General features: G+C 41.3%; 1 protein-coding gene across 5 annotated transcripts in view; it reads left to right on the plus strand.

The window, feature by feature from the left end:
- The window catches only part of KIAA0825 (KIAA0825 ortholog), a 473,150-nt gene that overhangs the window by 120,294 nt on the left and 340,730 nt on the right, over window positions 1-12,126 (plus strand). For all 5 annotated transcript variants that reach the window (XM_088444682.1, XM_088444683.1, XM_088444681.1 and 2 more), the window contains 2 exons: window positions 2,119-2,309; window positions 7,891-8,073. In XM_088444682.1, the coding sequence (XP_088300808.1) occupies window positions 2,119-2,309; window positions 7,891-8,073 (374 nt within the window). The remainder of the gene's footprint in view (window positions 1-2,118; window positions 2,310-7,890; window positions 8,074-12,126) is intronic.

Here is a 12,126-nt window from a genome sequence, read left to right on the forward strand (position 1 = left end):
CACTTAGAGCTGGGAAATTTTTATTCGAGGGGGAGATTGGGTAACTGTTTCATTACACAACACTTATTGGCACTGGTGATCACCACAAAGCTAGACTGAAAATATCCAAGGATGGAGTGGAGCAGAACTGCAAGGTCCAAGTTTCATATGCACCCTGCCTCTCCTCCCGTGTTAAATGTGCATTTCAAAGGCCTTTAAACTTGTACCACGTTGTCCAACCATGAGTGATGTGAAACTAGTTTTGCAGAATAGCACAGACTAATAATAATGCTTAATAGCCCATACCAGTATACAGTAGGCCATATTGTTTTGGATTTTGTAACTTAATATTTTGGCCCATAATAGAGTACAGTACTTTGTTGATCAGTTTTTGGCAAAGTATACGGATATTCTGGAATGTACAGAATACCACATGATCGTTAAGATGCTTTTCAAGGAAAGCAGACAATCAGAAATAATGATGTACATATTTAAAGAAAACATTCTCGCCAATTCAATGGCCACATGTGTAATTAATGATATGCAAGACCGACTTTATGCAGTGGAACAGGACCTGGAAACCACATGTCTTATAACAAATACAGGTCATCGTGACCTGTAATAATGTATCTGAACAAATTTCATATGCACCACAGTCTGAGATGGATAAATTGTAAGGAAATAACTACCTCAGTAATAGGCTTTGCATGTTTGATCATGAGCTGCTGAGTAAACCTAGAGCTGAATAAAATCTATATTGATGAATCTCTGTTCATATTAGAATGCATTATTCTCAGCATAATAGCATGGGCTGATTTTATTTAAGAAGTCCCGGAAATTACACTAATCTTCTGATCTGGTCAGGAAGAAATGAGGTCATCTTAATCTATTAGAACATCTGCCAATTCCTCATGAAGTCGTAAAAATCAGTTTTAGTGCATGTAATAGGTGAAACGTCTTGACACATCTTAAAAATGTTCCGTGGCCTATGCTCTCACATGAATACATATTTATGTGAGTGGAGTTGTGTGGTTAATTTTATTCCTCTGCCCTTTCATAATACACTGGAAGAAGTTCATAAAAGTCCATTAGTAATGCTAATGAATCTACACAATTGTGGTCGCCTGAACAACTCAAATAATGTTTCTGTTAAAAAGGCATCATCGGGTCAAACTTAACAGTTGTGCATCCGTATCTTGTTAGCGTTTTTTTCTTTTTGCCTATATGAGGCACAAGATGAAACAACTTCCATAACCTAGCGTATAATAAATCAGTAACAATAAAGTTGGAATATAGTTGGAAATGCACAATGAAGCAGTATAAAATTACTGGCAGAGTAAGTCTAGATAATATTAAGGGGAGGAAGGGGATTTTACCCTTATGCTTAACTAAGTACTCAAAACTACAAACAAGTTGAGGGTTATTGACCAAATTAAGTAAAACCAGGCCTACGGTAGATACGGCAAATGCTCCTGCTCTTGTGCCAGTTTGTACAGCTCTCCATATTGGGAAGTAACCGCAGTGTAAGCTTTTGTGACCATTTGTGGGACTAGAGTCCCAGATTGTAATGTTATGCCAGCAAAAAGTAAAAAATTCACTTCATAGTGCTGGCTATTATTATTTTTGGACCACCCCCTTAAGTATTGTAGTAACAACATTTTTCTGCTTAGAATACTGCTCATTGGATCCTCATTTTCATGTTAAGTAAGTGTAAGGGGACATTGGTCCCACCTTCTTTTCATGTGTTACATTTATATGTTCTGACTTTTTTTTTGTATTATTTTGTACTGTAAAGATCAAACTTTTTTAAAGGTGTAAAAAGGTTCTGCGACTACCCACTTATCCAGATATGGTCGCTTGAAGCTTATAGGAATGTCCTGCAGCACAAAATGTCATATTTTTTTCTGTATATGTGTGTGCAATAAGAGGCATTCAGAAGTAACTACCGAATCCCTGATGTTGGTGCCAATTTGGTGCACTCTGCTTTAGGAAGCAGATAGGCACGACTAAACAACAATAAGTGCATGGCATCACTAACTGTCCTTTGCACTTTAGCTTGGTGAGATTGTCTAGTATTTTACATACTGCTTTGTAGTTAGAAATACATTTTGTTTATTGTCCTTTTGTTTTGTTTTTTAGGGGGAACGTTGCTCATTTTCCATACAGATGTGGAATTACTTCTGTTGTGGACTCCGACATGACCTATGGACTGTGGTACCACCAGCTCATGCCCAGAAGATACTTTCAGAAGTCTTGGAGCAAACATTAGCTTTGCTGACATTCAGATACTCCCAGGTTCAGCCCAACTACAAACGAGTACCACAAATACGGTATGAGCATTTATACAACTGTGATAATAAGACTATATTCTTTTTAACTGAGAAAAGTCATATGAAAGTGAAGCATTTAAACCTGCCTCAATAGGAAGGTTGTGCTAGCATTCAGCACATTCATGGCCCTTCATTCATTACGTCTCTGGGCTTAGAATTATTTGCTACAAATGCAATTGGATTCTCAAGTAACATGTTTGCAGGAATAAAGCGACAAACCATGAAACCATGTTTTTTACCTGCCCAATAAACCTTTAGCTCATTTAACCTGCAGACACTTATCATGCCTTCATGTTTGTGCCACTCATGACTGACAAGGGCAGAAATGCATTCTCTGGGCATTTAAAACTCCACTCTTGTTAGCACTAGGTGACAGTGTTGCTTTAATGCACACAATCTTTAAGAAGGAGTCTGTCGCTTAATGAGGATTTAGCTGGTTCATTCTCCATATAGCTCAGTAGCTGAGCAATTCTTTAGCAGATCTCAGCCATTCAGACTGTCTAAATGGTTACATAGAATTAGGCTCGGGATTAATGTATATTGGATATCAAAGGGACAGAGAAAAGGATTAAGTGTACAGCTTTAATAGGATAGCAGGCACATATAATATATTTATATCACATACTATTAATTTAACTGAAAGCAGAATCTGCTAAGGAAGAGTTGATACCATAATACAGTGGTTAGTATATTGTTATGTAATGTGATATATTTAAATACTATCCATCATTCATTTTATGATTACTATACTCAATTATTTATTAATATTAATGGGACTACGCCACTCAGCAACATTATATATATAATATATATATATATATATATATATATATATATATATATATATATATATATATATATATATATAATTATCAGGGCTTGCTTACCGGGTAATGTAGGTGACACAGATAGACACTACTGCTGTATGAAGTGAGATAGCAACTGTCCAGTTTTCAATCTATGTTTCAGATGTCCTGTCTGATTTCCTGCTCGCTATCTAGGTTCTACGGAACCGGACGCAGGCCTGCTAACTAATACTCATGGAATAGGGCCAGTTTAATAAGGGGCTGGTGGAGCCCCCTTGTAATATAGCCCTATTTGTAGTATCCTAACCTAGACTATCCTATATACCTAGCTTTGTAATTAGTATCCTTAGAATAAGCTGCTGACAGATTAGCCAGCAAGCTATTTGCAGCATATATGAGTTGTCTGCAGGACTGGGTTGGAAGAAAATTACATAACTGAGATATTTTTTTTTACATTGACCTGTACAGTAAAACGTTCATCCTCTCAATCTCCAATACTCATTATTTCAATAGAGAAATATATACTCTACAATAGCATACAGCAACATTGTTTTCACCATAGTGAGGTTCAGCATTATACTGAGGATCCTCAGAATGGACTGCACATAATTAAAAAAAATTTGCAGTAATGTTCATAGTAGTATTTATCCTGCTGCCATATTGCATAGTGTCCATAATATATCCTATATTCATTATATGTTTCACTATTGTATATATAAATGTTTCTATATTATTGTTTGCAATGTGCCTATAAATACACATCCACCTGGTAGGTGCATTTTCTATAAAAGTATGGGCTGATACCTGATTTTCAACACGTTTAGGACAAGTAAGAAACAATGAGTCGTTTTGTGGGTGTTTAAAGATCTCTGCAGCTGCCAGCACATTGAAGACTACCCCTATAAATGCACCGTTCCCACCTATTTCATCTCATTACACGCCATTACAGTCCAAGTTTTAAGGATATCCAAGCTTGAGCATATGTGAGTTGATTTAACCATCTAGACTCAGGCATGCATATCCTTAAAACCTGTACTGTAATGGCGGGGTTTGGAAACCTTTGCATTACTTATTGGCGCAATGTGTCTGTTTCTAAAAACACAGTTCAAAGTTTAAAATAGCTGTGTAAGAAATGTTTATATTAAATAATGTCCCCTTGCTCTTACTCATAGAATGTTAAAACAAAACAACAAATCAAAAAACAGTGACGTTTGCCTTTATTGAATGTACCTAAAATAATTTTTTCACACATTTATGTTTTGTCAGATGTGTACACGTTCCGTTTATTGTCATTTTGTTGTAACATTTGGACATCAAAGTTTGTTATGAATACAATTTAGCAGGTATTAGGTGACAGCACAAGGCACAAACTTGGTTTTAATGGCACTACATACTTGTGCATTTTAAATACATACAGTAATATAATAAACATTTATTCATCATTTTTCATGGAGAACACTTATGTAATATTTGCAAGAACAAATCGCCTATTGTACATAATAGATGATAGATATTGGAGTGTCTTGCTTGTCGCAGAAGCTCTTGGCCTGTGGACTTGTCATTTTATTGTCTCATTCATGAATAATGTTTTATACCCATTTCATATAAAATGTAAAGAAAGGTATTGTTAAGTATTTATATATAAATATATATATAGTTATGTTGATGCAGATGGAGTAGACTGCACGTCACATTATGAAGGTTTGGGGTCACGGAATGTCGCAGCTTCATCCTATTAATGGAAAAGGTGTACTAATTAATAATCGCTTTGATTGGGACTAATTGATGACCGGTGTGCTAAGTGCTGCAGTAAAGGCTGGTCTACCTGTAGTTAGCACTTCCTTTTACAGTGTAAGAAAATATATGTGTTTAATCACAGCAAAATGCCAAGTACTGGTATTGGAGGCGGAATAATGTTATGTCTGCATATTGTACAGTATATTTACAGTATTTATGTTCAATATGTAAAATAGAATGGAGTTGTCATGCTTCATCATTTAGTAATGCAGTGTTTATATTTCCTGCAGAGAAGTGAATAAAACGTTCTTAATAAATCAAGCATTGATGTGTTACAAATTCTTGTTGACATTTTGATGTACAGTACATACTGATGTATTGGGATTGCTTTGCAGTTTATTTATACATACACTAAACACCAGCACACTCCACGATCAGACACCGCTAATTATTCATTGATTTGTGTTCTGTATGCATGGTACTGCTTGATTGAAAACTTTTTAAAGTAAGATTTGATTTAGACATTTCGTACTCTGGCAGTAAAACAATGCCAACGAGTATCACACTGGCGACTGAAATCGGTCTACCTGCTGCTTTAAAGTAAACATAATATAATACAGACACATTTAGTCATTATGGGTGTTATACACAAATCTGCTGCAAAATCAATGTACTTTATAGGCTTATTTAAAAAAGGAAACGAGATACAGTTCAATATTATAATTAAACCGTAAAAATCACACTTTATTAAATAAGCCTAATCTATTTTTACATTCTATTACTTGGTTCTCAAGACGAAAGAAAAAAACATTTTCCTTTATATGGCACAGCAAAAAAATATTTTTTTAAATATTAATAAATGTATTACATGACACCATTAATAATGAGTTTTTATTTGTTCAGCACCTTCTCTAAGCTTAATAAATCATCCTATCACTTCTTCAAACCTTTTTTATATTAGATTATTGGATATTGACGTGGCAAATAAAATAGCCTAACATTTTATTGCTCCACCTTCCTTACAAACGCCTCTCCCTCATAGATTGTAAGTTCTTTGGGTCATTGGCCTCAAACCTACCATGGCATACAGTATGTGAAACTTTGTTTATGTGAATGGGGTTGGACTGGCCCACAGGGGTACAGGGGAAATCCACGGGGGGCCCACTCCCCCATCTAGGTGTCGGGTTCCAGTCCTCAAATTATGGATTGTTACTCTATTAGACAGTTACTTGGTGGAGCATGATCACTGATCAACATGAGGGCTTAGTTCCTTTCTATAGATACCACACAAAGATTTGCCTGATGGTCAGCCAAGCATCTGTGTTGGCTGGTCACACCCCCTCTGGTGGATGACCACACTCCTTAAGCATGGGCCCCTACCACTGTATTCCCCAGGTGGGCCTTAAATGCGTCAATCCGACACTGTATGTGAAAAAACTTCCACTTATTTGCCATTTCTTGTTTAAAGCACTACACGCTTGTGGAACTATATTATTAAACCTACACCTATGCACATGTTTAGCTCAGGGGTAGCCAACCCGTGACTCTCAAGCCGCATGCGACTCATTTGTTTCTAAAATGCGGCTCCCTCCACACGAACTGGGATTGCTGGTCTCTGAAGCTATCAGAGACTAAATAAGCCTCTGATCGCTTCAGAAGCCAGCGTTCCCAGTGATGCATTGCATGGGTGATGTCATGACGTGAGGAGCCTGCCCTGCGCGCCTGCTGGATCTAGTTAGATCCAGTCAGAGCGAGGCAGCATCAGCCGGAGCCAGAGCCAGCGTGGTCAGGTATGTACTAGGCTGGGGGAACTACTTTAGGGGGCACAAATACAGGGGGCACTGCTCAATGGGCACTACTTTTGGGGGCACAGACAGGGGTCACTGCTTAAGGGGCACTACTTTAGAGGGCACAAATACAGGAGGCACTACTTTAGGGGGCACAAATACAGGGGGTACTGTTTAAGGGGCACAAATGCAGGAGGCGCTGCTTAAGGGGCACTACTTTTGGGGGCACAAATACAGGAGGCACTGCTTTAGGGGGGCTGAAATGCAGGAGGCACTGCTTAAGGGGCACTACTTTAGGCAGCACAAATACAGGGGCCACTGCATAAGGGGCACAAATACAAGGGGCACTGCATAAGGGGCACAAATACAGGGGGCACTGCATAAGGGCCAAAGCTAAAGGGGGCACAAATATAGGGGGCACTGCATAAGGGGCACAAATACAGAGGGCACTGCATAAGGGGCACAAATACTGGGAGCATTACATAACGGGCATAGCTATAGGGGGCATTGCATAAGGGCCACAACTACTGGGGGCATTGCTTAATGGGAACAGGGGGCATTGCAGAAGGGACACAATTACTGAGGGCATTGCATAATGGGCACAGCTACGGGAAGCATGCATAAGGGCCACAACTACTGGGGGCATTGCTTAATGGGCACAACTACAGGGGGGCACTGCATATGGGGCACAACTACAGAGGGCACAGCATAATAATCGGCACTGGCTTTCTCAATGTATTTTATGTGGTTCTGGATTTCAAAATGTAGTTTATGTGGATGTGTATTTTAAATGTATTTTATGTGGATGTGGCTTGTTTCTGTGTATTTTATGTGAACGTGGCTATTTCAATGTTTTCTATATTGCTCTGGCTTTTTCTTTCACTTCAACAGTGAAAAAATTATATTGGGAAGATTATGTAAATTGTGTATTTTCAATGTGCTGGGCTCGCCGCCAGCACGACTAAAAATCGGGGTGTGACACAAGGTCATGCTCCTGCGAATGTCATACCAAAGGCGTGCGCACAAATTTTTTTGTGCGCGCATGCGATCGGCTCTTCAACTTGACCACAGATATTTTTTGTCTCTTTGCCTCTGACTGGTTGGCCATCCCTGTCCTAGGTAATGTAAGTAGTAAGCAGCAGCATCTTTCTAAGTTCATGTAATAATGTAACAAGGTTTATTCTTCTCTGTGTTTAACATTGGATGGTACTGTGCCAAGTGGAGTCTAATTTTACTTTTAATTCATTACAGTATTGATGTCCTGGCTATTCTTTCATGCGTGGAAAACTTGCTGTGGTCGGTATGTAGCACAGTTCAAGAACTTGTGACGCCAACGCAAATTCCCACAGATATGATTTTTAAGATACACAACCACTGTAACAGCCTGCTTACAGTACTGACTGCCTTAACGGCACCCCTGGAAATGTTGAAGCAGTAAGTATATGTCACTTAAATTAAGGAAGCAAAGCAAAATTATAGCTGGCCGTACACAGCAATTTGTTAATCCGATATCACTTTTGAATGAACAACTAGAAAATTGTTTCATGTATAGGTGGCAAAAGATTGCTTTGGAAAATGTGACTGAATGATTGGATTATTGGATACGTTGTGTAATCTTCTCATACAGATAAATGTGAATATTTCAAAGTATGAGAACCAGATCATAGTAAGTTAGATGATTGTTTATTTCCGGACAAGTGATTTGATCAGGCTTTTAGTAATTTGATTATGTGTGTCCAAAAACTGGTCACAATTTAGCATTCCAATTCTTCTTCTAGACAATAGTTAAGCGAAGAGTGTGCAGGCCCAACATATTTGATTTTAAAGCACAACCATTGTTACTTACACTGAAGTGCCATAAGTCATGGGATAGATGCCTAGTATCGTGTAGGACCCCCTCTAGCCCGGTACAGTGCAGCAATTCAACATGGCATCGATTCCACAAGTGGACGGAAGACCTCTGGAGAGATGTTGATACATGCTATCTGGATAGCTTCCTACATCTCCCTGATATTTGTAGGTGCAGGATCTTGGGTGCGAATGGACCTCTACACATCCCATAAATGTTCGATTAGGTTCATGTTGGGCGAACGTGGTGAGAAGGCTCCTCAAACCAGTTCTGGACTACTTGAGACCGATGACACGGTGCATTATCCTGCTGGAATATTCCATTGTTGAGGGGGTACATGAAGTCCATGAAGAGCTGCAAATGCAACGTACTGGTTACTGGGCAGTGACGTGTTCAAGCGGTCCAACAGACCCAACCCATGCCACGTGAACACACCGCACATGATTATGAAACTACCACCAACCTTCACGGTTGACAACTAGGGTCCATGGCCTCATGGGGTCTGCGCCACATCTGAACCCTACCATCAGCCCAAAACAACTAGAACAATTACTCATCAGACCATGCCACATGTTGCCAGTCCTCCAGGGTCCAATTAGCAATGTCACAAGCCCAGGTGAGATGCTGTGGCCGGTGTCATAGTGTTAACAGGGGCACTCTGGTGAATCTTCTACTCCCATATCCAATGGAAGCTAAAGAATGCTACACTGACCTGCTGTATGTGCGTCTGGTTCCTTCTGCATTGAATGTGGATGTGATTTGAGCCAGTGTTGATTGTCTGTTACCACGAATAATTCTGTCCAGATATCGCTGGTCACGATCATTAAGCACCCATGGTCAGCCACTGCACTGTCCATGGTGGGCGGTAATGCCTTCCATGCGGTTTTCCCGGTACACACGTTAGACTGTAGATCAAGGAATGTTGAATGACTGCACAACTTCGGAAATGGAATGTCCCATCCATCGGGCACCCACTATAATGCTCTGTTCGAACTCCAATTATTCATGTCGCCTTGCCATGAGCGGACTCAAACTGACTCACAAACTGTTAGATTACAACTGTTGCAGGTCTAGGCATTTTCAAAATGGCAAAGTATGGTGATGTCATTTACCATTACCTTTACATAATGCTATTCCATGACTTTTGGCATGGGATAGTAATTTTTCACATACTGTACTGTGATATATTGTGTAATGGTGTGCCATTGTAATGCATAGACAAGCTTGGTTTTGAATTGTATGCAGGGCCAGATTCAGAGATCGCAAAATACATGCTATAGCATGTTTTTATGCGCTTCAGGTACCTGGGGACCCATTTTTTGAAACAAACTGGGTCCTGCAGGATGTGCTGTGTGAGCTGCAGCAGCCGATCCCTGCCCAGCAGAGTATCCCCAACCAATCACTTCCAACAGCTTATCCCCTAATCAATCGCCGCCGACAGCTTATCCCCAATCAATCGTTGCCCGCAGCGTGTCAAAAAATCGCTGTCAGCAGCATCTCTCAGCTAATCGCCGCCTTGTCCTGATCCCTCTTTTCCTGCCCTCCGGCGTGCTCTCCCTGAGTCTATCTGCACTGCATCCATCGGGCATCCCTTCTTGGCTGCAGCAGTATTGTCAGTGGTGCCGGGCCCCTCTAGCAGTCTGCGCTCCTTCAGCCAGCTGAGCTCTCTGTCCGCAGGGAAGTGGACCCTGCATGGGACAGGAGGGAGCTGCACCAGTGACCCAGTCCCAGCCAGGGGAAATCAGAGGTAACCTCTACCCCAAGTGCTTTCTACCCTTATTCCCTCCCTACCCTTAGTCCTGACCCCCTCGGTAACCCCGGCACTGCCCCAGTATTGTGTGCCCCTAAACCCCTCCTTGCCCTCCAGTACTGCCCTAGTTGATATCAACCCTTATCTCCTCCCTAACCTCGGTATTGCCTGCCCCTAACCTCTTTCTTGCCCCCAGTACTGCCTTAGCTGCTATCAATTCTTGCCCCCTCCCTGCCTCCCATACTGCCCTAGCTGCTATCTACACTTGCCCCTCTCTACCCCAGTGCTGCCCCAACTTCTATCCTGCCCCCAGCACTGCTCCTAACCTCTACTTGCCCCCCCCAGTACTGCCCTAGCTGCTATCTAGCCCTTGCCCCCTCCTTACCCCCAATTTTGCCTGCCTCTAACCCCCACCGTGCCCCCCAATACTGTGCCAGCTATCTACCCTTGCCCCCTCCCTACCCCCAGCACTGCCTGCCCCTAGCCCCCTCCTTGCCCCCCAGCACTGTCGCAACTACTGTCTGCACTTACCCCTCCCTACCCATAGCTCTGCCTGCTCTTACTCCCCTCTAGCTCCATCTCTACCCCAACTTCTCTCTGCCTTTACCCTCAGCTCTAACCCAAATGCTGCTTGCCCTTAACCTCCACTACCACAACTGCTACCTACCCCCAGCACTGTCCCAATTGCTTCCTGCCCTCAACCCCCATAATATGTGATGGGACCCAGAAACAGTGGAGTAGGACCCCAATTTTTTAAAGTGAGGTGTGCCTCGTACCCACATTTTATTTCGCTCAGCACGATCACTGCAGATTAACAATGTAGGGATGGGACTACAACCCCAGGCCTCCACATAAAAATAGGCCCGTCTTAATGACAGCATGATGATGACCAGCCACCAGCTGACCCCTTGGTCGCCCATAAATCATAAGTATTGTATTTCTTTTTTGCTCTTAAAAATGCTGCAATTTTTCTACTTTTATGTATTTAGGGAGAAAATGGCCACAGGACACTGGCCATATTGGGCCTCATTCAGAGTTGATGCTGTGCCGATGTTTTTGCAGTTGAGTGATTATCGGCTGCGCATGCGTCAAGGTATATTACCGTAGTCGCTCGCAGCAAGTATTTATTTGCAGTGTGATTGACAGTCAGGGAGGGTTTGGGGGTGATAACAAGGAGTGTATACTAAAAACACAGGGGCGTGTCACATCCTGTGTCTGCGATCCTGTAGGCAATAAATACGGCTCCATTGTCTGAGTTCCCGCTGCCATTCTGTGTGACCATAGAGTTACTGAGGACTGCTAACACTGAGTGATCTGCCACCAGTGCTGCGTCTTTATACACAGATGTTTGGATTTGCAAAGATGCCGGTGGGTGTCTTAATACATATTCTGGTAGCTGCAATATTTTCGCACAGCAGCGGCGTACGGGATGGCAGCTGCAGTGGCAATAGCGTACATCTGTGAATCAGGCCCACAGCTCCTGCTCTACTCACAATATGCCCTCAATCATTTTCAGCCCCAGGCCCATGTGGCCCTTAATCCAGCCCCGATCATATGAAATGTTTTCTCTATTTATTTAACTTTAAAGTAACACAGATTTGCATAATATTATTATATGTAGAAATATGTTGGATTTATTCAAATGTTGTGCAATAAATCTGTATGTTCCACAAGGAAAAATGGGAAACGAGGACTACAGTGGAAAATATCAGGCAATTATCTCTCAAACCTAGCAAGTGAAATAAAATCTCATGGCAATCCTCACCCAAGACTGGGTTTAAGTAAAACTAGTGTGCTTTTTTTATTTAACATCAAACTGTTTATATCGAGTAATAGATTCCTTGTAAGGTTATGAAGAATCTTCAGCAGCTGTGCTTTTCTATATAGG

The sequence above is a fragment of the Taudactylus pleione genome, unplaced genomic scaffold, assembly GCF_031769625.1.
Source record: "Taudactylus pleione unplaced genomic scaffold, aTauple2 ptg000370l, whole genome shotgun sequence".
NCBI lineage: Eukaryota > Metazoa > Chordata > Amphibia > Anura > Myobatrachidae > Taudactylus > Taudactylus pleione.